General features: G+C 35.8%; 1 protein-coding gene across 1 annotated transcript in view; it reads right to left on the reverse strand.

The window, feature by feature from the left end:
- Positions 1-232: 232 nt before the first annotated feature.
- The window catches only part of Pfkfb1 (6-phosphofructo-2-kinase/fructose-2,6-biphosphatase 1), a 151,234-nt gene continuing 124,810 nt past the window's right edge, over positions 233-26,656 (reverse strand). Inside the window, exon 12 of the mRNA XM_071606774.1 lies at positions 233-332. Within this exon, the coding sequence (XP_071462875.1) occupies positions 244-332 (89 nt within the window). The 3' untranslated portion in view covers positions 233-243. The remainder of the gene's footprint in view (positions 333-26,656) is intronic.

Here is a 26,656-nt window from a genome sequence, read left to right on the forward strand (position 1 = left end):
AATTTATTTGCCTATATGTGGTGCTGAGAATCAAACCCATTGCCTCACACATGCTTAGGCAAGTGCTCTACCACTGAGCCATAATTCCAGCCCCCCAAAAGCATATTTAACACTTCAATGTAAATGACATTAAGGGAATACCACATGTTGTAATCAGCGTTTTCACTGCTATGACTTAAAGAGCCCACCAGAACAAATTTAGAGGACGAAAAGTTTATTTGAAGGCTCACAGTTCCAGAGGTCTTAGTCTGGAGAAGGCCAGCTCCATTCCTCAGGGATCCAGATGAGGCAGGATACCATGGCAGAAGAGCATGGTGGAGGGAAGCAGTTCACTTCATGGTGATCAGGAAGCAGAGAGAGAGAGAGAGAGAAGTTCTACTTGTTAGATACAAATACCTGCCCCAAGGCCACGCCCCCAATTCCCACCTCCTCTAGCCACAGGCCACCACTTCAGTTACCACTCAGTGAATCCCTATCAGGGGATTAAGTCACCAATTGGGTTAAGACTCTTACAACCCAATCATTTCTCCTTTGAACCTTCTTGCATTGTCTCACATGTGAGCTTGTGGAGGACACTGCACATCTCAACCATAACAACACACCAATTATAGCAGAATGGAATTATTTTTAAAAGTTTTGTTTTATTTTTTTATTGTACATATTTATACATGTTTTATGGTTATAATATGATGTTTCAATACATATATGCATTGAGTAATGATCAAATCAGGGCAATTTGTATACCCATTGCTTCCAACATTTATTGTATCTTTGTGGTACAAACCAAATTCTCTTCTACCTAGTTGGAAATATACAATACATTATTATTCTCTTCTAGCCATTTGAAAATATAGAATACATTATTGCTAACTATTTGACTTTCTGCACAATATTCTTACTCCTATTGAGTATAACTTTGTACCTACTGATCAACCTCTCCCCATCCCTAGCCTTTGGTAATCACTATTATACTCTGTACTTTTATGAGATCAACTCTTTTTCAATTCCACACAGGAGTGAAATCATGCAGTATTTGTCTTTCTGTGCAAGACTTTATTCACTTAACATAATGTTCTCTGGGTTTATACATTGTTGTCACAAGTGAAGGAATTTCATGGCCAAATAGTACTCCACTGTGTACTACTTTTTAAAATCCATTCATTTTTTGGTAGACACTTAGGTTAAGTTCACATCTTGGCTATTGTAGACAGTGTTACAATGACCATGGAAGTAGAGATCTTTGACATACTGGTTTCCTTTCCTTTGGATATGTAACTGGTAGTGGAATTGTTGAACTACATGGTAGTTCCATTTTTATTTATTTTTTTGTGTGAACTACATACTGTTTTACATAATAAGTGTTCCATTTTCTCCATATCCTAAAGAATATTTGTTACCTTTGTCTTTTTGAAAAAAGTCATTCTAACAAGTGTGAGGTAATATCTCCTTACAGTTTTAACTTGAATTTACCTAATTACTGGTAATGTTGAGAATTTTGTCATATATCCATTGGCCATTTATATGCATTCTTTTGAGAAATGTGTGTTCAAGTCTATTGGTTATTACATGTCTTTTGACAATTCGAGTTATCTCTCTGGTCGCTATTGAAGTGTTTGAGTGCATTATATATTTAAATATTAACTCCTTATCAGATGTTTAGTTTATACACACTCCACAGATTGTCTTTTCACTCTTGATTATTTCCATGACTGTACAGAAGATTTGTTGTTTGATGTAATCCTATTTGTCTATTGTAGTTTTGTTTCCTGTCCTTCTGGGACAGGAAATATTAAAAAACACATTACCCAGACCAATGTCATAGAGATTTTTCTCCATGTTTTTTGTAGGAGGTTTATAGTTTCAGGCCTTACAATTACGTTTTTAATCCATTTTGAGTTAAATTTTATATTTTGTGAGATGAGAGTTTAAAGTCATTCTTGTGAATGTGGAGGTATAGAGTTACTGAAGGGACTGTTCTTTTCACATTGTATGTTCTTGGCATCTTTGTCAAAAATCAATTGACCAGAGGTGTATGGATTTGTTTCTGGCTTCTCTATTCTATTCCATTGGTCTATGCATCTGTGTTTATTCCAGTATCAGGCTGTTTTGATTACTATAGCTTTGTAATATATTTAAAATCAGGCATTATGATGCTTTTAGCTTTGCTGATTTTTTGCTCATGGCTGCTTTGGCTATTCACGATCTTTTGTAGTTCCATATGAATTTTATGATTGTCTTTTCTATTTCTAGGAAAACTGTCATTGAAATTTTGTTAGGTGTTTTGTTTTGGTTCTGGAATGCCTCCTTTTGAAAGGTTTATCACAAACAAAGTAGTTCAGAAGTAAGGCTTTTGGGAAGTGACTGGATTATAAGAGTCCTAATCTTATTAATGGGTTAATCCATTGATGGATTCATAGTTGAATGGACTATTTGGAGGTGGTTCTATCTGTAGAAGGTGGGAATAAGCATGATGCTGGGGAGTTTATCTTGTCCATGGCCCCTTTTGCTCTCACCCTCTGCTCCTGGCTCCTATGAGGTGACAAGTTCTGATCCACCATGCCCTCTCTGCCAATTTGCTCTGCCTTACACAGCCCATAATAATGGAGCCGGTGGACCATAGATGGAAACTTCTGAAACCATAAGCCAAAATGAATCTTTTCTCCTCTAAATTGTTATCCTCAGGTGTTCTGTTTCAGTGATGAAAAGTTGACTAACACAGTGGGGATTGCTTTGGATCTCCAGATCCCTTTGGGTGGTATGGACATTTAAACAATATTAATTCTTCCAATCCATGAGAATGGAACATTATTTCTACTTATTTGTGACTTTCAAAATTTTTAATCAATGTTTAATAGTTTTGAGTGTATAGCTCTTTTACCTGCTTAATTACATTCATTTAAAATATTTTATTTTTTAAATGCTATCACAAATGAGATTGTTTACTTGATTTCTTTTTTGGAGAGTTTGTTTTTAGTGTATTAAAACATCACTTATTTTTATATGGATTTTATTTTTATTTTTATTTTTTTGGATTTTTTATTTTTTTTTAGTCATACATGACAGCAGAATGTATTTTGACATATAATACATACAGGGAATGTACATACATCAATCATATTGTCTATTCTATTCTGTTGCCCTATATGGATTTTATATCCTGCAACTTTAATGAATTTCTTTAGTCATTCCAATTTTGTGTTTGTGTGTGTGTGTGTGTGTGTGTGTGTTAGGGTGTTCTCAATATAAGATCATGTTGTCTGCAAACAGAGTTAATTTAACTTCTTCCAGTCCAATATGGATGTCTTTTTATTTCTTCTTCTTGACTAATTGCCCTAGACAGAAAGTCTAGTACTACCTTGAATAAGAGTGGCGATAGTGAGCATCTTTGTCTTTTTTTCTTAGAGGAAAAGCTTTCCACTTTTCACCATTGAGTATGATGTTATCTGTGGTCTTGTCAAATATGTTTTTTATTGTGTTGAGGTACTTTATTATATACCTAAATAAATACCATTTGAATGATTTATGCACCATCATTATAACATTAGAATGTTCTGAATTAAATTGTGTACTTACCTTAACCAGTGCATTTTATTTTTTTGTTGCTAACTTATTTTCTTTTAGCTTGAAGAATTCCCATTAAAATTTCTTTTAAGACAGGTCAAATTGTAATGAACACATTCCCATCTATTTGTCTGGGAAAGTATTTATCTTTTCTTCATGTCTGAAGGAAACATTTGCCAGGTACACTATTATTAATTGTTAGTTTTTTAGTTTAAAAAAATTGAATATATAATCCCACTCCTGGCTTATAAGGTTTATGAAGGGATATCTGCTGAGAGTCTAACTTTAATTCACTTATACATGATACCCTATTTTCTTCTAGTGTTGATTTTTTAATCCTGTCTACACATTTGATTTTGGAAAGTTTGAGTCTATGAGTATATAGTATAGTCTTGTTTGGACTGAATTTGGAAATATATCCCTAGATTTGGGATTGTTTAGCTATTATTTCTTCTTTTTCTAAAAAATCCAAAAACTAGAAAACTAAACAATTACCCCAAATAAAAATATATTATCATAAGTGGAAATTAGAACAATGGTTATATCTATGTATAGTTATATTTTTAAAATTATTTTAAAATTTTTATTGGTTCATAATAGTTAAACATTAGGATTTATTTTGACATACTATAAATGCCTAAAGTATAATTTGCTCTAATTGAGTCCCCAGTGCTTACCCTTATCCTCTCCTCCCCCTGTTCCTTTTCCTCTACTCTACTGATCGATTGATCGATCTATCTCTATATATCTATATCTATATATCTATATCTATCTATCTATCTATCTATCTATATATATATATATTTAAAATTGGTCTGTGGCTATACATAATGGAGAGATTCACTGCAGTATATTCATATGTGTACACTGGAAAGTTAGGTCAGATTCATTCCACTGCTTTTCACTTAATCTGTCCCTCCTCCCTCCCTCTCAATCCACTTCTTCTACTCCCCTATCTTTCTTTTATTTTGAGGGAATTCCTGCCCCCCTATTTCTTTTTTCTCTCTCTACTTTCTGCTTTCTTTCCCCATAATGTTAGACTAACTTCTGCATATCAGAGAAAATATTTGACCTTTTTTCTGAGTCCTGCTTATTTCACTTAGCATTATAGCCTCCAGCTATTATTTTTTTAAATACATTTTCTATTACGTTCTCTTACTCATTTCTTTCTTTACCTTCCATATTGCAAACATTAATCATGGTATTCCATAAATCCTGTAGGCAATCTTTATTCATTTGTGGTTATTTTTTCTCTATGACTGAGTAATTTTAAATAATTTATCTTTGAGTTCTCAAATTCTACCACTTGATCAATTCTGCTGATGGTGGTTTCTCTTTCAGTTTTCATTTCATTCATGGTATTCTAGAATTTTTTTTGTTGTTTTTTATTTTGGCCAGGCAGGACCACAGGTTTACTGGGGAGTCCAGGCACACACACTCAGGTCATTACATGACAAGAGTATGGTTACTTGGGAAAAGGAAGGTGCCCTCTGCCCACAGCTGGGCCCAGGCAATGGGGTGCAGTCTCCTCCCTTGTGGCCTAGACACAGCTGGGTCACTTCCTCCATGGCAGTTGATGGAGGGGTCTGCTAAGGTGGGCCATAACCTGGCAGGGAGCTAGCAGGCCAAGTTCAGAGAGAGTGGCTGGGGCTGATCCTCACTCGAGAGACTATAGCATCAGTAGCTGTTCAGCACCTTCTTGTGGCTGGTTTCCCAGATTTCACCAGCCAAGAACATCTTGTCTATGACGTGTAAATCTTGTAGAAGTTGAACACCAGGTCCAGTTCACAGACATTGAGGAAACACTCATTTAAGACCCCCATGAGGTTGTGAATGGCTTCCAGATAGGCCAGGTCATTGTCATTGATAACCACACATTTGCAGATGTATGAGCCAGCATAGCTATTTCCTCTAGCTTCACATATAGGGATGGTTTGGTAGAGGTATTATCTCAATGTCTGCTCCATTTTCATATTTAGTTTTGAGAAAGAAAAGAACAGGCCCTGACATTTAGAAGCTTGCCTGCTACTCACAGAATACCAACTTCAAATAATTTTATTCTGAAACCCTGAAAAAATGAGACAAAGAAAAGTCACTTGATAATTTTACCCAAGCCTAGAAAAAAGCAAGGTTTCTATGCCACTAACAAATTGCCAAACACTTGCCTCTCTTAGACAAAATGAGTGGCTGCTACTTCTTTACTGATTACAACTTTATCCCTAGTCTCAAGATTTATTGGTATATCCAACAATGGAACTATCCCAACTTTTTGGCAGTGTTCAATCTAAAATGAACAATCCTTTCCTTATAGTCTTCTCAAAATCCATCAACCAAAACCAAATCTTATAATAGGACCTTTATAACACTGTTATTGAGACAACTGCTGTGTCCCCATGGTGTTTGCTCTCCCTCCCTGCAATAAGTAATATAGCCAACTTATTCTAATATAAATGTGTAACTGGCTGGAGAGCATTGAAAGAATTGGAAATTTACTAAGATTCAGCTGAGACTCTTACTTCCTTGGACTACAACCTTCAACTCAATAACAGTTGTACACATCTAGACCTCTTGTTTCTCTTGGTGCCCAATATGACACCTACCCTTGGCTGGAGGTTGATTGAGCTCTGGTAATTTATTGAAGATAGTCAATGTTATATTTATTTCGTTTTTCTTAAAATAAGTCCTTCTTTGGGATTTTGGTTTTCTGAATTGATTTGTGGTGTTGTTTGATGAAATTGTATTCTAGCATCCATCACTTGCTTCTTTAATTTATTCTCTAATTGCTTGACTGATGTCTAGAATGCTGTTTTTATACAAGAATAAAAATACTTTTGAGGTTTATTCCTGGTTTCTAGTCCCCTGGCTTCTCCTGTCAGCCAGGCCTTTCCCAGTGTGATACCTCCTCAAAAAAAAAAAAAAAAATACTTGGGAATCAACCTAACAAAAGAGGTGAAAGATTTATACAATGAAAACTATAAAACCCTAAAGAGAGAAATAGAAGAAGACCTTAGAAGATGGAAAAATATACCCTGTTCATGGATAGGCAGAACTAACATCATCAAAATGGCGATATTACCCAAAGTTCTCTATAGGTTTAATGCAATGCCAATCAAAATCCCAACGGCATTTCTTGTAGAAATAGAGAAAGTAATCATGAAATTCATATGGAAAAATAAAAGACCCAGAATAGCAAAAGCAATTCTAAGCAGGGAGTGTGAATCAAGAGGTATAGCGATACCAGATTTCGAAATATACTACAGAGCAATAGTAACAAAAACAGCATGGTACTGGTACCAAAACAGGTGAGTGGACCAATGGTACAGAATAGAGGACACAGAGACCAATCCACAAAATTACAACTTTCTTATATTTGATAAAGGGGCTAAAAACATGCAATGGAGGAAGGATAGTATCTTCAACAAATGGTGCTGGGAAAACTGGAAATCCATATGCAAGAACATGAAACTGAATCCCTTTCTCTCGCCATGCACAAAAGTTAACTCAAAATGGATCAAAGAGCTTGATATCAAATCAGAGACTCTGCTCCTGAGAGAAGAAAAAGTTGGCTCCAGTCTACATATTGTTGGGTCAGGCTCCAAATTCCTTAATAGGACGCCCATAGCACAAGAGTTAATAACTAGAATCAACAAATGGGACTTACTCAAACTAAAAAGTTTTTTCTCAGCAAGAGAAACAATAAGAGAGGTAAATAGGGAGCCTACATCCTGGGAACAAATTTTTACTCCTCACACTTCAGATAGAGCCCTAATATCCAGAGTGTACAAAGAACTCAAAAAATTAAACAATAAGAAAACAAATAACCCAATCAACAAATGGGCCAAAGACCTGAACAGACACTTCTCAGAGGAGGACATACAATCAATCAACAAGTACATGAAAAAATGCTCACCATCTCTAGCAGTCAGAGAAATGCAAATCAAAACCACCCTAAGATACCATCTCACTCCAGTAAGATTGGCAACCATTATGAAGTCAAACAGCAACAAGTGCTGGCGAGGATGTGGGGAAAAGGGTACTCTTGTACATTGCTGGTGGGACTGCAAATTGGTGCGGCCAATTTGGAAAGCAGTATGGAGATTTCTTGGAAAGCTGGGAATGGAACCACCATTTGACCCAGCTATTCCCCTTCTTGGACTATTCCCTAAAGACCTTAAAAGAGCGTACTACAGGGATACTGCTACATCAATGTTCATAGCAGTACAATTCACAATAGCTAGACTGTGGAACCAACCTAGATGACCTTCAATAGATGAATGGATAAAAAAAATGTGGCATTTATACACAATGGAGTATTACGCAGCACTAAAAAATGACAAAATCATGGAATTTGCAGGGAAATAGATGGCATTAGAGCAGATTATGCTAAGTGAAGCTAGCTAATCCCTAAAAAACAAATGCCAAATGTCTTCTTTGATATAAGGAGAGCAACTAAGAACAGAGCAAGGAGGAAGAGCATGAGGAAAAGATTAACATTAAACAGAGACGAGAGGTGGGAGGGAAAGGGAGAGAAAAGGGAAATTGCATGGAAATGGAAGGAGACCCTCATTGTTATACAAAATTACATATAAGAGGTTGCGAGGGGAATGGAAAAAAAAAAAAACAAGGAGAGAAATGAATTACAGTAGATGGGGTAGAGAGAGAAGATGGGAGGGGAGGGGAGGGGGGATAATAGAGGATAGGAAAGGTAGCAGAATACAAGAGTCACTAATATGGCATCATGTAAAAACGTGGATGTGTAACCAATGTGATTCTGCAATCTTTATTTGGGGTAAAAATGGGAGTTCATAACCCACTTGAATCTAATGTATGAAATATGATATGTCAAGAGCTTTGTAATGTTTTGAACAACCAATAAAAAATACTTTTGAGGGGGAAGAGATGGATGGAGACCTAATAATTTCATCTTAAAGCCAGCCTTGGGGCCAAGAAATTCAGATTTCTTGTTTCTCTTTGAGAAAATTTACTGTAGTTAACATTTCAACCTTATAAGGACTTTTCCTTCATTTTTTTTTTGTGTGTGTCCTTGTGATCCACTTTTGTTTTAGTTTCATCTGCCTGGAATCAGGATGCTTGTCTGGCCCATGATCAGTAATAATTGGTCTTTGGCCAAAATGCAGAGATACAAGGTTACATGAGCACCATTCTTTCAGATGTGGTGCAGTTCTCATAGAGTGTTTTCTATCTAAAACTGTTTTCTCTTCTAGATTGACATTTATTTATTCTTTTATCACTACAACATGAATTTTGGGCACACCTTTGTAACTAGCACAATATGAGTTTGGAATACAGTGGCTACTTGGAAAAATTTTGGTATGGACAACAACAAAATGATGATTGTCTCACTCGATGGTCTCCTTTTTTTAGTTGGAATGAGGAGGAATCTAAATACAATTTGGACTAAAAATCTGCTACCTTAAAGATTATTTAGCTAAAGCTAATGCAAACTATAAGCAACTTAAGACTTTTTTCCTTGTGGATTCACCACAAACCCATTCCAATTCTTTCCATTTGTGTATCATGATCCTATTGATTTGCCTTTACCATTGGAATTTTGTTCAACTCTAATGGAATCCTAACCCTCAACTCAGACTCCTTTTAAGTAAGTTGCACTATCTTTTCTTCAATATTACTTAAAGTTGTAAATCCCCCACAGAAGAGAGAATCTGGCTGTGACTGCTATATAGATCTTAAGCATTGGCCATATTCAAGGTCTTCATGCAATTTTTATATACTTGTTTAATTTTACAATAGAAGGAGAAAATTTGGTAAAGAACTCAAACTTATATTGGGTACATAGAATCAAGGCCTTCATCACCTGTACCAAGAAATTCTCCTTTTGATGGAGTCAGGAGATATGAAAAGTTGGTTGGAAAAGGTTAATTGAAAAAAAGGCAGAAATTGACTTCAAAAATAGGGAAAAGAATTTTACTTAATTATGATAACTTAAACCACCAGAAACAGGCCAGGACCTTTTGGAAACCATACCACAAGTCTTCTCTGCTAAAAACAAAACAAAACAAAACAAAAAACACCAGCGGCTGAGGTTGTGGCTCAGTGGCAGAGGTCTTGCCCATGTGAGGCACTGGGTTCGATCCTCAGCACCACATAAAAATAAAAGTAAACAAAATAAAGATATTGTGTCCATCTATAACTAAAAAAAAAAAAAAAAAAAAAAAAAAAAAAAAAAAAAAAAAAAAAAAAAACAGACCTGGATTCAATCTTGCAAACAATAGAAGAATAAATCCGTAAAAGGGGAGAGAGAATCAGGGTGGGGGGACACTGATCAGAATCCTTTAGACAATTCAGGGTTAGCTCCCAATCCTGACACTTCTAATGCTCTTTCCACTTTTTTTGTTGATGAATTAAAACTAGAAACTATAGATATGTTAAGTGGACAAAAGAACAGCTGTCAGATTATGCCACTGTATGAAACTCAGCATTTGACTGAATATTTTGCGGTGACTTTAGGTACCAAAAAGGAAAATAAACCTCAAGATAAAGCATTTAAATAGATCTTTCTCTCCTTCAATAAACACTCCCCTTAACAAAGACACTTGCCAATACTATAAACAAAAGGGACAGTGGAAAGATAACCATCTTCATTTTAAGGGGTGGGGGTACTGGGGATTGAATCCAGGAGTGCTTAACCACTGAACCACATCCTTAGCCCCTTTTTAAAAAAATATTTCATTTATGGATAGGATCTTGCGGAGTTGCTTCGGGCCTCACTAAGTTGCTGAGGCTGGCTTTGAACTCATAATCCTCCTATTTTAGCCTCCTGAGTAGCTGAGATTACTGGCGAGCACCACTGCCCATATTATCATAACTAAAAGAAGACTGAATTAATGTTCTTCCCCTTCCTAAGGAATTTTGAAGGCTTCTGAATAGGTATTCCCTTAAATAATAAAGAGAGCTAACTTTTATAATAGAAAAATTAAAAAAAAACTTTTTGATAGATATGGGAACCATTTTTTTCTCTTAGATTGTTTACAAAACTTCAGTGGTAGGAATTTTGATCTTCCAACTATTTCTGTTGCTCCAAACTGTGACTGTAACTTTTGACCCATCACTAGTCAATATGGATTTCTTTTTCTGTGATACACATCAATAAATTTATTGAAAGAGATCATTTATATGAATGGTTGCCAAATGAAATGTCCCCCACGTGAGCAGTTCCTCAAATTATCTGAACATTCTCCTTTGTATGATCCTTTAATAATGCAATCCTGATTTGAATTTTTTTTAGGAGCTTCCCTATTCTGTCCAGGCTAGCAGGTCTACTGCGGTGGGAAGAATTCAATTTCAAAGTAGAAAGTGCCTTCTTTAAATTCTTACCTAAAGTTGTTCAATGACTTTTAAAGCTTAAACGAAGGAAGGATTGAGACCTATTGTGGAACATTTTATAAAGTGGTGACTCTTTCTTGAACTATTTTATGTAATATTCCAATGTTATCTATTTAAAAGACTTATGGATATGGATACTGATTTGTGTAAGAGCTTATGTCCAAAAGTAAGATTGTAACACTTTGTTTCTCAGGAGTCAATCCCTCATCGAAATATTATTTTATTGTCAATATCACATGAAGCCACTCACTTCATTGTGATTAATTTATGTTCAGCCATTTTAACATCTCATTAGATGCCAAATAGTCCATATTTATTTTCTTATGTAAAATCAATGATATACCTGAACTATTATTCTCCAGGGGTTTACCTAAATAATTTCTTATCTCTTTCAAATTCCTGATTGAGAACTTAAGGATTTGAGATTTACTTGTGATTTTCTTCTAATGATCTTTTTTATGTTCAAATAATGACATTTTAGTATGCTCAAAAAATGGAAAAAGAGCTAAGGTTAATTCTTCATGTTTATTAAATCTCTACAATAGTTAACAATGCTGAGATTGCTTCACTAGGATAAACCATTTTCTTTTTTATTAATTTTATTGGAATATAATAATTACACATAATAGTGGGATTCATTATGATATATGCATATGCAGCATAATTTGGTCTGTTTCATTTCTTGTACCTCCCTTTTTCTCCTTTCCTCAGTCCCACTACTCTGCTTGTTTCTTTTATATTTTCTTTTTATTTACAAAGTGTCAGGATGAGTAGTAAGTGTATTGATTCATTTATATAGAAATATATGTGGAAATATATTTCAATGATTGTATACTTTCAGGTTAAAAGAAGCATGTGCAAGTTTAAGGGCAAAGACTGGCATAAAATTATCTACTAAAAGACTACATTTTATAATTATAAATTCACATATTCTTTTCCCATCTTGTTCACAAAATGTTCACTAGAGGTACTGACTCAGCTACACAGGAATCATTAGTGGTCTACTGATTTTGGTCTTTCATTAGATCTGATAGCTAAAGTTATACAACAAGACCCTCAACTCAGTAACAGAGTGCCCATCTGAGACTTCTTATCTAAGAGCAATAGCAGCAGTAGCAACAGCAGCAAAATGTGTGGAAGCCTCAGCTGACTTACTGCTAAAGGTGTCCAATAAATACAGTGGTTTCCTAAACTGTGCAGGCTTCTTTACTGATGGAAAATATGTGATTTTTTTATGTAGTTGCCTGACATTCTATTAAATATTACTGCTTTTCCTTAAAATAATACTAATCACTAGTGTAACATAAAAAATTCAATTATACCTTTTTATATGAAGGAGAACCTCATGCATGATTAGGCCATGTTAGAAAGTTATCTGTGCCCTGTAAAGATTTGTTAGTGATTTCATTGGTGAATCTTGACCTAATTTTATTTATGAATGGTTCCTATTTAAAATCACACTGGAAGTTATCAAGCAGATTATTATATCATACACTTAAATTTGTCTTTTAAATATACGTAACTCCCAGAAATCAAATCAGCTCAATGGCTTAAATTAACTGCACTAACAAAGCCTGCCAACTGGCAAAACCTGGAAGAGAAACTATTTATAGAGATAGTAGATATGTATTTGGGGTAGTCCCACAACTTTGGAATGCTTCACAAAGAGGTTTTCTTACCTCAGCAGTAACCCTATAAAATGAATGACCTTTAGAACTTTTTGATACTTTGCTGTTACCCATAAAAATAGATATAATAAAAGTGGAAGGTCATTCAAAGCACAAAGATCCAGAATCTTAAGGCATTTCTTTAGCTACCACTATGACGATAAAGGCAACATTAACCAAAATACTTGCCCCTGAAATTATACAGTGAAGAAAAATCTTAGAGGAATTAGAGGCAAAGGTAAGTTCCTAATTTGGGAAAATTAGGATGTTCATTTAAACAGAGTTTAGCATGCTTCATGATACTACCTATAATAGTACAGATAAATTAAAGCAACATAGGTGAAGTAATTTTAGAGTTATTGCTTAGAATGTTTCCAAAACAAATCATATCCACCAATGACACAAATCTGGTAAAGCTGTAGAGATGAGAGATGAATAAATACTCAAAGCTCTTTGAGTACCTCCAAATGAACTTTACACAAATATTTTCTTCAGTGGTTGTAAATGTGTTCTGGTTATTCTCTGAGTGGGCTGAAACTTTTCTTTGGCCCAAATGGGCAAAAACATTGCTTATTTCTGTTTTTCAACTTGGAGAATTCTCCATTATTTCTCCAATTTTATTGGTATTGTTATTAAGTAACTGTAAATTTTACCTTGTAGTCATAAATCTCAATATCCTTACCATCCACAGTCCCTAGAAAAAGTAAAAACATTTAATGGAATTCTAAAATTGAAATCAATAAAGCTCTCAGAAACCCTTTAACAACCATGGTCAAGTGTATTACCAGTTATCTTTAATCTCTGTTAGATTCATCATCTCTGGAACTTGCTTATTATCTTTTATTAATTAGTATACTCAGCCATGTGCATTTGGGAATTTTACCACCCAGTCTTAGATTCCACCCTATTAAAAGCAGATACAATCAGTTACTGCAAGGGATTTATATAAAACCTCTAACTTTATTATGAGATACAAAGGCCTTTCCAAAATAGGGAGGAGCAGACCACACTTGCACGGTAAGAGGAGTAGAGACAGTGCTGTGGCCCCATCTACTTACACATGGGGTGGCTTTCCCTACTGGCTTCCATCTAGTGACAACAGCCAGGACCTACAAGACCATCATCCAGGTTCCTGAAGGAAAGGTATTGGTAACCTGCAGGGACATGACAAGATTATAAGGTAGAAACTGTAATACCTCAAATTCACACTGCTAGAGAGGAAGACACACAGACAACATGAAAAAACAAGGGAAGAAAGTGCCTGAAACAAACCAAGCTGATACAACAATAGATTCCATTGACAGCATAGTAGATGAAATGTCAGAGAAGGAGTTCAGAGTGTACATAATTAAAATGATCTGCAAAGCAAAGAATGAATTAAGAGAGCAAATACAGGCAACAATTGACCACTCCAACAAAGAGATATGAGAGGAAATACAGGTAGCAAAAGATTACTTCAAGAAAGAGATAGAGACTTTGAAAAACAAACAGAAATCTTTGAAATGAAGGACATAATAAATCAAATAAAAAATTCATGAGAAAGCATCAACAACAGAACAGATCACTTGGAAGACAGAACCTCAGGCAATGAAGACAAAATGTTTGCTTTTAATAATACAGATGACCACACAGTGAAGATGGTGAGAAACCATGAAGAGAACCTCCAAGAACTATGGGACAATGTGAAAAGACCAAATCTAAGAATCATCGGGATAGAGGAAGGCACAGAGGTACAAACCAAAGGAATGAACAATCTCTTCAATGAAATAATATCAGAAAATTTCTCAAACATGAATAATTAATTGAAAAATCGAATACAAGAGGCATACCAGACAATAAATGTACAAAATTACAACAGATCCACATCAAGTCACATTATAATGAAAATGCCTAGCATACAGAATAAGGATAGATTTTTTTAAATGTTGTAGTTGTAGATGTTCTTTCTTTCTTTCTCTCTATCTCTCTGTTTCTTTTCCTTCCTTCCTTCCTTCCTTTTGTGGTGCTCAAGATCAAACCCAGTACCTCACACATGCCAGGCAGGCTCTCTACCTCTGAGCCTTAACAGCAGTCCAAGGGTGGAATTTTGAAAGCCACAAGAGAAAAGTTTCACATTACATATAGGGGGAAAATAATTTGTATCTCAGCAGATTTCTCAACCCAGACCATCAAAGCTAGGAGATCCTGGAACAACATATACCAAGCTCTGAAAAAAATGGACACCAATCAAGAATCTTATATCCAGTAAAATTAAGTTTCAGGTTTGATAATGAAATAAAATCCTTCCATGATAAACCAAAGTTAAAAGAATTTACAACTAGACAGCCAGCACTAGAGAATATTCTTGGCAAAATATTCCATGAGGAGTAAATTAAAAAAAACAATGAAAATCAGCAAAAGGAGGAACTACACTAAAGGAAAATCCAATCAAAGGAGAAACCAAGTCAAGTTAAATACCAAAAACAAACCAAAATGACCAGGAATACAAATCATGTCTCAGTAATAACCCTGAATGTTAATGGCCTAAACTCATCAATTAAAAGACATAAACTGGCAGATTGGATTAAGAAAAAGATACAAAAATATGCTGCCTTCAAGAGACTCATCTCATAGGAAAAGACATCAACAGACTGAAGGTGAAAGATTTGAAAAAACATATCATTCACATGGGCCATGTAAACAAGCAGTATGTTCCATTCTAATATCAGATAAGTTATCAAACCAAAGTTAATCAGAAGAGATAAAAAAAGGAGATTTCATACTGCTTAAGAAGACCATACACCAACAAGACATAACAATCATAAATATCTATGCCCCAAACAATGGAGCATCTACATATAACAAACCTAACCCTTCTCAATTTCAAGAAGCAAATAGACCACAACACAATAATACTGGGTGACTTTAACACACCTCTGTCACCACTGGATAGATCTTCCAAACAAAACTAAACAAAGAAACTATAGAACCCAATAATACAATCACTAATTTAGACTCAACAGACATATATAGACAAAGATAGATATTGTGACATTTTCATTACCTAGCTTCTATAATTTAGGTCCTAGATTTAGAGACCTGTTTCAAAGACTGATAGTTTTGTTTCTGATAATTGCCTGTGCTACAATTGGATGATGAATCCTATTCAGTCTTAAATGCTGGGCTGCAGTGGTAGACCACATGCCTAGCATGTTTGAGGCACTGGGTTCGATCCTCAGTACCACATTAAAAAATAAATAAATAAACTAAACTAAAGGTATTTAAAAAGTCTTAGCTTGACACAGTGGCACACACCTGTAATCGCAGCTGCTTAGGAGGCTGAGGCAGGAGGATCACGAATTCAAAGCCAGCTCAGCAATGGCGAGGCGCTAAACAACTCAGTGAGACTCTGTCCCTAAATAAAATACAAAATAGGGCTAGGGATGTGGCTCAGTGGTCCAGTGCCTCCTCAATCCCCAGTATTCCCCTCACAAAAAAGTCTTAAATGTTGCTTTCTAGCCTTTGTCATGTCAGACAATCCAACAAATCTTCCCAAAACAGAAGGAGAAGGTGCGACTAACCTTGGACCAATTATAGATAATATTCAATGGGTACCCTTCTGATCTTAACTAGACAAATTCAGACAATGTAAAAATCTGGATACTGTGGATTACTGTCTTGTGGCCTGACTTCATCTGTCCACCAAAAGTGGCACTGAGAAAGAAAGAAAGAGTGGACCCTGACATTCAGAAGCTGTTCTGGCACTAAAAGCTATTTCATGATATTCTCTTATTAGACATAAATAATCTCACATGATACCAAAGTTACTCTGAGGTCATGATAAAATGGAACAAAACTTGTAACAACAGAAATTTATTTCTCACAATTCTGGAGGCTGGGAATTTTAAGATCAAGGTGCTGACAGATTTGGTGTCTGGTGAAGGACTACTTCTGATTTTGCAGATGGCTATCTTCTTGTAGTATCTTTACACAGATGAAAAGGTGAGGGAGTTCTCTGGGGTCTCTTTTTTTAAAAAAAAATTTAGATATTGATGGATCTTTATTTTATTCATTTATTTATATGTGGTGCTGAGAATCGAACCCAGTGCCTCACACATGCTAGGCAAGCACTCTACCACTGAGCCACAACCCCAGCCCCTGGGTCTCTTTTATAAGGGTGTGAATTCCATTCATGAGGATCCCACCCTTATGACCTAATCACTTTCCAAATGTCCCACCCCTATACTATCACATTTGTGGTTAGGATTTCAATATATAAAATCTAGGGGAACATAAATATTCAGTTCATAACAGACTGTTATTAACAGATATGTATTATAAATTCATGGTTTTCCATATAGACATATATATAGATACATACATACATACCATACAAAGGATACTGTTGAGAGCCACAGCCAAAGGGGCCCCAGCAAACTTTCAGACTTCCAGCTGATGATTGGCTCACAGCGCCCCAACAACATCTAGCTGATTGGCTCCTCTGCGGTGATGCTCATTGGGCTGTTTCCCTGCCCTTTCAGACCACAGAGCTGCTCATTGGGGGACTTTTTTGGCTCCGCCCACACAACCCAGCCAATGGGCCTCAAGAGCAGGAGGATTGTGGGAGGTGGAGAGGCTTGTGGTTGAGAGAGAGGCTTGTGGAAAGCCGGTGGTAGCAGTTGGGGCTCTGAGGGTTTTTCCTGAGGAGCTGTTTTGTTTGGCATGTGTGGTTCTAAAAATAAAGTTAGTTTCTTTTGACAAGTGGCTCCTGATTGTGCCCAGCCAGACTGCGGCAGGATATAAGCAGGGATGAGGTGTGTATGGGTATAGAAGGGCGTGTATTTCCCTGTGCTATATATTGAGACAGCCTAGGATCATTTGCATTACAAAGGCAATGAGCATACCTAATGATCAGGTATTATTTTCTAAGTACCAGTCTTCTCTAAAAGGAATCATGACTCCTTGAAGAAATGGCTTGGCTGAGACTATGAAATACAAGATCAATATAGAATGTTTTCCTGTACTAGAAAGTAAGAACATGCTCAAATGATGATGAGAATGTCAAAAAGACACCAATGGCAGCCTGAAAGCATCTCCCAATGGCTATATCTGTGGTAGTTTGAGCATTAAAATAATAATCATAATGATTTATAACACATTGAATAAAATAAAAATCCATGATCTATACCAATAAAATAAATGAGTAAATAAATAAAAGAAAAGAAAAGTTCTTCCTTATAGTAAAATGAGAACTAGTAAATTAGAATAATGATAAAATTCAAAAATTAACATTTGATAATCACCATATCATTTATAAATCATTAATGGTGCATTAGTAGGTGAAAATTAGATGAGAAAGATAATATTGATATGAAATCAAATAACTCCACATGATAATTTGTTAGCTACAAAGGTAAGAATTCAAATTTTAGAGTGGAGAAATCTTGGAAACACAAACTTAACAAAGTGATCAAAATTAATACCATCAACAATAGGGCAAACAGATCCTATGTGCCCACTAAAATTACACACTGATTCCTGCCCCAAATTTATAATCATCTATTTGCATGGAAACTTCAATAGAATGAAAATTATTTGTGCCCCCCCCCCAAATGAGGCCCTAATCCCCAATGTGGCTGTATTTGGAGATAGAACCTCTAAGGAAGTAATTAAGGTTAAATGAGTTCATAAGGGGCCCCAGTCCAATAGGATTATTGTCCTTACAAGAATAGATACCAGAGAACTCTCTTTCTACAACACATGCATAGAGAAGAGATCATATAAACACTAAGTTAGATAACAGCTGTCTCAAAAAAAAAAAAAACAAGATAAGTGGCTTCAGAATGAAACCTAACAGAATTTTTGAGAAATAAAATTTCTGTTGTTTAAGACACCTAATCTGTGGTATTTTGTTGTGGCAACACTATCAGACTAAGACATATTATTTCAGTTTTTACATTTAGAGTCCTGGTGCATTTGGAGTTTATTCTGTGTGGCATGAGGAATTAATTTACTTCTATATCTTTTTTTCCAAATGTTCAGTTTGCGCATCATTTACGTAAAAATATTATTTTTGCACCATTGATTTGAGATATTATCTTTGTATTATACTGTTTCTGCATGACTTAGGTTTGCTTCTGGATGAGCTATTCTATTTGTTTTGTCTTTTTGTCTACTTGTGTGCCTATAACATATGATTTTGATTTTAAGGACTTCATAGTATTTTAAAATATCTTGTAGGATTTGTAGATTATCACACTTTCCTCTGCCTCATCTGCCTCCTTCTCCTTCTTCATCTTTGTCTTCATCTTTATCTTCTTTTCTTCTTCTTCTTTTGAGATACATTATTTCTTTGTTGCCCAGGCTGGTCTTGAACTTCTGGCCTCCAGTGGTCCTCCCAACTCAGCCACCAGAGCAGCTATGACTAGAGGTATGTACCATTGTGCCTGGCAAGATTGTACATAATGTAATATGATGTTTCAATACATGTTTATATTGTGTAAATTTTTTGTGTGGTGCTGGGGATTGAACACAGGGCCTCATGCATGCTTGGCAAGTGCTCTAACACTGACCTATACCCCATCCTTGTACCTCTTCTTTTTTTTTCAGTACAAGGGAAGGACCCAGGTACCACTTGACCACTGAGCCACATCCCCAGCCCTTTTTATTTTTTTATTTTGAGACAGGGTCTTGATAAATTGCTTAGAACTGCATTAAATTGCTGGGGCTGGCCTTAAACTTGTGTTCCTTCTGCTTCAGCCTTCTGAGCCACTTGGATTGCATGTGTGTTCCACCATGTCAAGCTCCTTTTCTTTTCTTTTTTTAAAAAAATATTTTTAGTTGTAGATGGACACAATACCCTTGTTTTATTTAGTTTTATGTGGTGCTGAGGATTGAACCCTGTGCCTCACAAGTGCTAGGCAGGTGATCTAATATTGAGCTACAACCCCACTCCTCCTTTTCTTTATCAATATTTTCCTAGCTATTTTTTATATTTAGCTCTCTTTGCAGAATATTCTATCAATTTGTCCAGCTTCATAAAAACTTTTTGGTATTTTTATTATAATTTCATAAAATATATACAGAAGGTCCTCAACATACATTGGGGTTACAGTCTAACCCCAAACAACACAGCATACTATAGAGTATTAGCTGTTTATCCTTATAATTACATGGCTGATGAGGAACTGTGGCTTGATGTTGTTGCCCAACATCATGAAAATGTATCCTTTTAAAAAATTTGTTCTAATTAGTTATACATGACAGTAGGATGCATTATGACACATCATACATAAATGAAGTATATCTTCTCATTCTTCTGGTTGTACATGATGTAGGATCATGTAATCATATATGTACATAGGGTTTTAATGCCCAATTCATTCTACGATCCTTCCTATCCCCATACCCCCTCAGCTCCCTTCACTCCCCTCTGCATAATCCAAAGTACCTCTATTCTTTCCTAGTCCTCCCTCTTATTGTGATTTAGCATCTGCATATCAGAGAAAACATGAGAATATATCTTAATCTGTACCTCTAGCCTTGGAAAAGATAAAAATCAAAAGTACATATTTTTACTGAATGCACATCTTTTTTACACTAATCACAAAACAAAAAATCTGAAAGTCCAACCTTCCTAAGTCAGGAACCATCTGTATATTAACTTGAAAGAGGGTGGATTAGCATTTTTTATGGTGTTTAGTCATTGTATCCAAGATTAAAGGTTGTTGTTGACTAGTTCAGTTTGACTTTTGTGTCTTTCAGGAGTTTTCTTAGTCTGTTAAGACTGTTGTAGCATAAACTGAGAAGTTTATAAACAATATAAATTTATTTCTCACAGTTGTGGAGTCTGAGAGGTCGAAGATCAAGGCCCTGGCATATTTGGTACCTGATGAGGGGCTCACTTTCTGATCGCAGATAGTGCCTTTTCACTATGTCTTCATATGATGAAAGAGTAAAGGCAGCTCTCTGGGGTGTCTTCTAAGGGCAAATCCCATATATGAAGGCTCCTTTCATAACCTAATCACCTTACCAAAGGCCCTACATTCTAAGAACATCACCTTCAGTGTAGGGATTTTAACATAAGAATTTTTTGGAGGACAGAACAGTCACACCATAGCAGTAGTGTTTTAAAGTTTTCCTTGTATAGGTTGAACCAAAATGAATTTTTGAATTCTGCCTTGGGAAGTCAGGATTCATAATTTACCATGTGAATGGGATATTAAAATATTTATACTGCTGCAAGTAATGTTGGTTTATTGAATTTATAAATCTTTATTTTTATTAAAGTTCTCAAGTAAAATGTATGCCAGTCTAATAATGGAACAGTTATCCATCACTTTGAAAGAAAATACGAGTGATTCATAGAAGTTATGCTGCCACAATTAGAAAGTTATTTGAGATTCAAGGCCATTTATTATGTTGACCGTAGAAAGCGTGGTATATTGGAAAGAGACCATTCAGAATTTGGTTGAAATCCTTGGTTTTTATGCATGTTTGACTTTCTGAGAGTTGAAGAATTAGTTTAAATTATTTTTCTTTCTACAAAGCAGGAAAGCTCCTCAGGGGTCATAATAAAAATAAACAATAATGTCTCCAAAACATTTGGGTATATAACACATAGAGCATTAGTAATTATTGTAATAGCAGATGTTTATTGAGTACTTCCAATGAACTAGGTACTGTGCAAATGCTTTATGCAGATGTTCTCATTTAATTTCCTACAAACACCATCTTAAAGAAAACAGCTGTTACCTTTACCATGTTACATATGAGGAGACTGATACTTAAAGAATGGAAACAATTTTCTCAAAGTCACACACAGCTGCAGGGGTCTGATTCTTCCAGGCTCTGAACCAAGTAGCCTACATTCTTTACTTTAAATAAATTTAAAGAAATAAAATTGACAGATAACAAAATTTGCATATTTAAAGTGTACAATTGGGCATGTAATAGGGTGTGGTACAGTCCTAATAAACTATCTTCCTTATCAAGATAATGAACCATCAGGTTTAGAAATTTCCCCTATCCTTCTTATAATCCTTCCTTTCAGCCTTTTCCATATCTACTCCCTTCTTCTTCTAAGCAGCCTTTGGTATGTTTTCTATAAGTTTAAATTTCATTTCCTAGAGCTTTATATAGATGTAATATGTTATTTCAGTGCAGTGTGTAGTCTTGAGTTGTTTGGATTTTTAAATTTAGTGAAATTATTTTGAGGCTAGTTCATGTTTTTGTGTGTGCCAATAACTCATTCTTTTATATTGCTAAGTAGTGTTCCATTTTGTGGTTATTTATTTGTTTATTCATTTATGTGTTGGGTTATATTCAGGTTTTATTTATTACAAACAAATCTGCCATTATCCTTTGTTTATAAGTCTTTGTACGAACACATGTTTTCATCCATCTTGGATACACCTAGAATTGTAATAGCTTTATCCTATGGTAGATGTACATTTACCTTTTAAATGAACTGCAAAGCTGTTTTTCAGTTATTGTGTCAGTCATGCTTCTACAGAGATACAGAGATGGTACCATAAGAATATTAAGACATTTATCACAAATATTGGCATGATAAATCCAAAACCTTTAGGGCAGGCACTCAGGAAAGGCAAGCTGGAACTCAGGCACAAGTTAAAGTTTCCTCTTCAGGGAAGTCTTAGTTCTGTTCTTAAGACCTTTTAAGGGATTGAATCAGACTCATACATATTATCTAGAATAGTCTTCTTTACTTAAACTGATTGCATATTTTGTTGTCTATAAATTACATTCATAGGAAGAGACCCAATATGGCAGGCTAGAGGGAGGCTGCATTCTGTGTTGCTCTGTGACCTAGGATTCAAGTAGTGGGAATAATGTTTCTCTGCGAGTGATTAGAGGACCCCCAACAGCTGCTTCCATTCAGGAATTATGGCTGCCATGCCCACATGGTCTCCAGGCCTCAGCATCAGGGAAGGACTCCTGGCCACTCACCCACGCTGGACCTCTGGATGCCTGAGTAGGACCACAGGCATCAGCACCCACATAGAACTCCTGCCCACCCTACCAGCACAGGAATCCTGGCTGCTGCTCCCATGCAGGATACCTGCCCATGCAAAGAACTCCAGCCTCCACTCCCATGTTGACCCCCATCTACCAAAGTGGGACTCCCTTGGTTGCCTCCATCTTGGGGCATTGCAAACACTGCCATACTCCCCTACACGCAGTAGCCTGCACCTGGGGACACAACACAGGGTCTGGAGATAGCTGACAGCCACAACACTGTATGCCACCAAGCTGCATCTCAGAACACACCGCCCACAACTGCCCTGCCCCACCTGACCCCATACCCCATTGCTGAAAGCAGTCACCTCCATCTTGGGACACCTTTGTTGCCATCTTCAGTTGGGCAACCCCCAGCTTGGAACACCTACTGGGGCTTAGAAGCAATATCAAAGTACCTTTAGTCCTCAACTGCCCCCTCTCCCTGGCAGCCACTAACCCGGCACAGTGCTTGTGGCTACACAGCTGGTCCATAGCTCGCAAAACCTAGTCCTGAACTGCCCAGTACAAAACAGCTCTCCACCACATGTGCACAGCCCCCAGAGTGTAGCCCACAAGACCTCCAGAGAGAAAGGTTCATGATTGGGAAATAGAAAGGGAGGGGGCGAGTGAGACACAGTTTAGAGACTAAATTAGAGACCAGGAATTGTGAGGTCTAACAGTCAATATAAGGAGATAAGACCAGACACCCACATCACATGAGCAGGCCCCAAAGGAGATCCTTTGGGTGCAGACTCCCATTGGGGACCGGCAAATGCTATACCCCACATCCAGGAGCTCTGCACCCAAGACCAACCCTCCCACCCTACTTACCTTCACCATCCTGAGGGTGGAGATACCAGCAAACAGACAACCCCACCTATTGGATGAGAAGGGAAAGATACTGGACTCCAACAAAAACAATCCTTGTATATCTGTCAAGATTTTTTTTTCCTGTCTCTCCCTCTTTTTCCACCCTCACATCCCCAACATTTGTGAAATTCAGTACTTTTCTGAATTAGGTTACTGAGGACTGGGATGTCTAAATAGTACATTACAGTTGTGTTGTATATTCTTTTATCTTCTATTTTTACATTTTTATTTTTCTTAATATGTATGTTTGATTTTTGTACTCTATTGTCTTCCCACTTGTCTTCCCCAAATCACTTTCTCTCTCTTCTCCTGCTATTAACCAATGTCTTCAGATTCCTCTTTCACACTTTCTAAGATCTAATAACTATATCCTCACCTCCTACTCCCTTAAAATGTCATCCTACACCTCACCCCCAGTTCTTTGTCCACCATCAAAAACTGTAGACCATTTTGCAAACATACTGTTTATATTGTACATAATAATTGAACTCTCCATTTCTGTATACTGTGACAAAACCATCAACGTCTTAATAGCAGGTATTTGGTTTAATGCTGTATATTGTTTGTATTGGGATCTGTTAATATTGTTCTCCCTCTTAAAGGAGAGGTATTGGAATCCTGCAGGGACACTATAAGCCTATAGGGTAAAAACTGTAATGCCTCAGATCTGCAGTGCTAGAAGAGAAGACACGTGAACAACATGAAAAAACAAGCGAAGATAGTGCCCCAAACAAATCAAAATACTACATTATTAGAAGAAATGACAGAGAAAGAGTTCAGGATGTACATAATTAAAATGTTCTATGAAGTAAAGGATGATATAAGAGAGCAAATACAGGAGCAAAAGATCATTTCAATAAAGAACTACATAAGCAATACAGGAAGCAAAAGGTTACTTCAGTAAGGAGAAAGAGGTTCAGGAAAAAAAAAACAGAAATCCTTGAAATGAAAGAAACAATAAACCAAATTAAAAACTCAATAGAAAACATAACCAACAGATTAGATCACTTGGAAGATAGGACCTCAGACAATTAAGAATAAATATATAATCTTTAAAAGAACATTGACCAAACAGTGAAAATGGTAAGAAACCATGAGCAGAACATTCAAGAATTATGGGACAACATAAAAAGACCAAATCTAAAAATTATTGGGATAGAGGAAGGAACAGAAATACAAACCAAAAGAATAAGCAATCTATTCAATGAAATAATATCAGAAAATTTTCCAAACATGAAGAATGAATTGGAAAATGAAGTACAAGAAGCTTACAGGACAACATATGTACAAAATCACAACAGATCCACACCAAGGCATATTATAATGAAAATACCTAACATACAGAATAAGGAGAGAATTTTAAAAGCCACAAGAGAAAAGAATCAGATTACATATAGGGGGAAACCAATTAGGATATCTGCAGATTTTTCAACCCAGACCCTGAAAGCTAGAAGATCCTGGAACAACATATATCAAGCTCTGAAAGAAAATGGATGTCAACTGAGAATCTTGTATCCAGCTAAATTAAGGTTTAGATTTGATGACAAAATAAAAACCTTCCATGACAAACAAAAGTTTAAAGAATTTACAACTAGAAAGCCAGCACTACAGAACATCCTCCGCAAAATATTCCATAAGGAGAAAATGAAAAACAACAATGAAAGTAAGCAAAGGGAGGTATTACACTAAAGGAAAAACCATCAAAGGAGAAATCAAGTCAAGTTAAATACCAAAAAAACAAACAAAAATGACTGGGAAAACAAATCATGTCTTATTAATAACCCTGAATGTCAATGGCCTAAACTCACCATCAAAAGACATAAACTGGCAGGTTGGATTAAAAAATAAAGACCCAACAATATGCTGCTTTCAAGAGACTCATCTCATAGGAAAAGACATCCACAGGCTGAAGGTGAAAGATTGGGCAAAAACATACACTCGCATGGACTGCAGAAATAAGCAGGGGTTTCCATCCTCATAGCAAATAAAGTAGACTTCAAGCTAAAGTTAATCAAAAGGGATAAAGAAGGACATTTCAGGGCTGGGGTTGTGGCTCAGCAGTACAGCGCCTGCCTAGCACAGATAAGGCCCTGGGTTTGATCCTCGGCACTACATAAAAATAAATTAATTAATTAAAGATATTGTGTCCAACTACAACTAAAAAATAAGTATTAAAAAAGAAGGACAGTTCATACTGCTTAAGGGAACCATAATCAATAAGACATAACAATTACAAATATATATGCCCCAAACAATGGAGTATCAATGTCATCAAACAAACTCTTCTCAGTCCAAGAGTGAAATAGACCACAACACAATAATCTTTCACCACTGGATAGATCTTAAAAAAAAAAAAAAGGCGCTAAACAAAGAAACTATAGAACTCAATAATACAACCAATAATTTAGACTTAACAGACATATATAGAATATTTCATACATCAAGGAGTGAATGAATACACTTTCTTCTCAACAGCACATGGATCCTTCGCTAAAAATAGACCATATATTATGCCACAAAGCAACTCTTAGCAAATACAAAAAAGTAGAGATACTACTCTGCATTATGTCAGATCATAATGGAATGAAATTAGAAATCAATGATAAAATAAAAAGAATAGAAGCTATTCCAACACCTGGAGACTAAATAATATGCTGTTGAATGAAAAATGGGTTGCAAAAGACATCAAGGAGGAGATTAAAAAATTCTTAGTTTAATGAGAACACAGATACAACATATGAAAATCTCCGGGACACTATGAAGGCAGTACTAAGAGGAAAGTTCATTGCATGGAATTCATTTCTTAAAAGAAGAAAATGTCAACAAATAAGGGACCTAACATTACATCTCAAAGCCCTTGAAAAAGAAGAACAAATCAACACCAAAAGCATTAGAAGACAAGAAATAATTAAAATCAGAGCTGAAATCAATGAAATTGAAAGAAAAGAAATAATTGAAAAAATTGACAAAACAAAAAGTTGGTTCTCTGAAAAAAATAAATAAAATTGATAAATGATTAGCCATGCTAATGAAGAGGAGAGAGAAAACTCAAATTACTAACATTTGTGATGAAAAAGGAAATATCATGATGGACACTACAGAAATATAGAAGATAATTAGAAATTATTTTGAAAATGTATACTCCAATAAAATAGAAAGTATCAAAGGCATCAACAAATTTCTAGAGTCATATG

This window comes from Marmota flaviventris, chromosome X (assembly GCF_047511675.1).
Source record: "Marmota flaviventris isolate mMarFla1 chromosome X, mMarFla1.hap1, whole genome shotgun sequence".
NCBI lineage: Eukaryota > Metazoa > Chordata > Mammalia > Rodentia > Sciuridae > Marmota > Marmota flaviventris.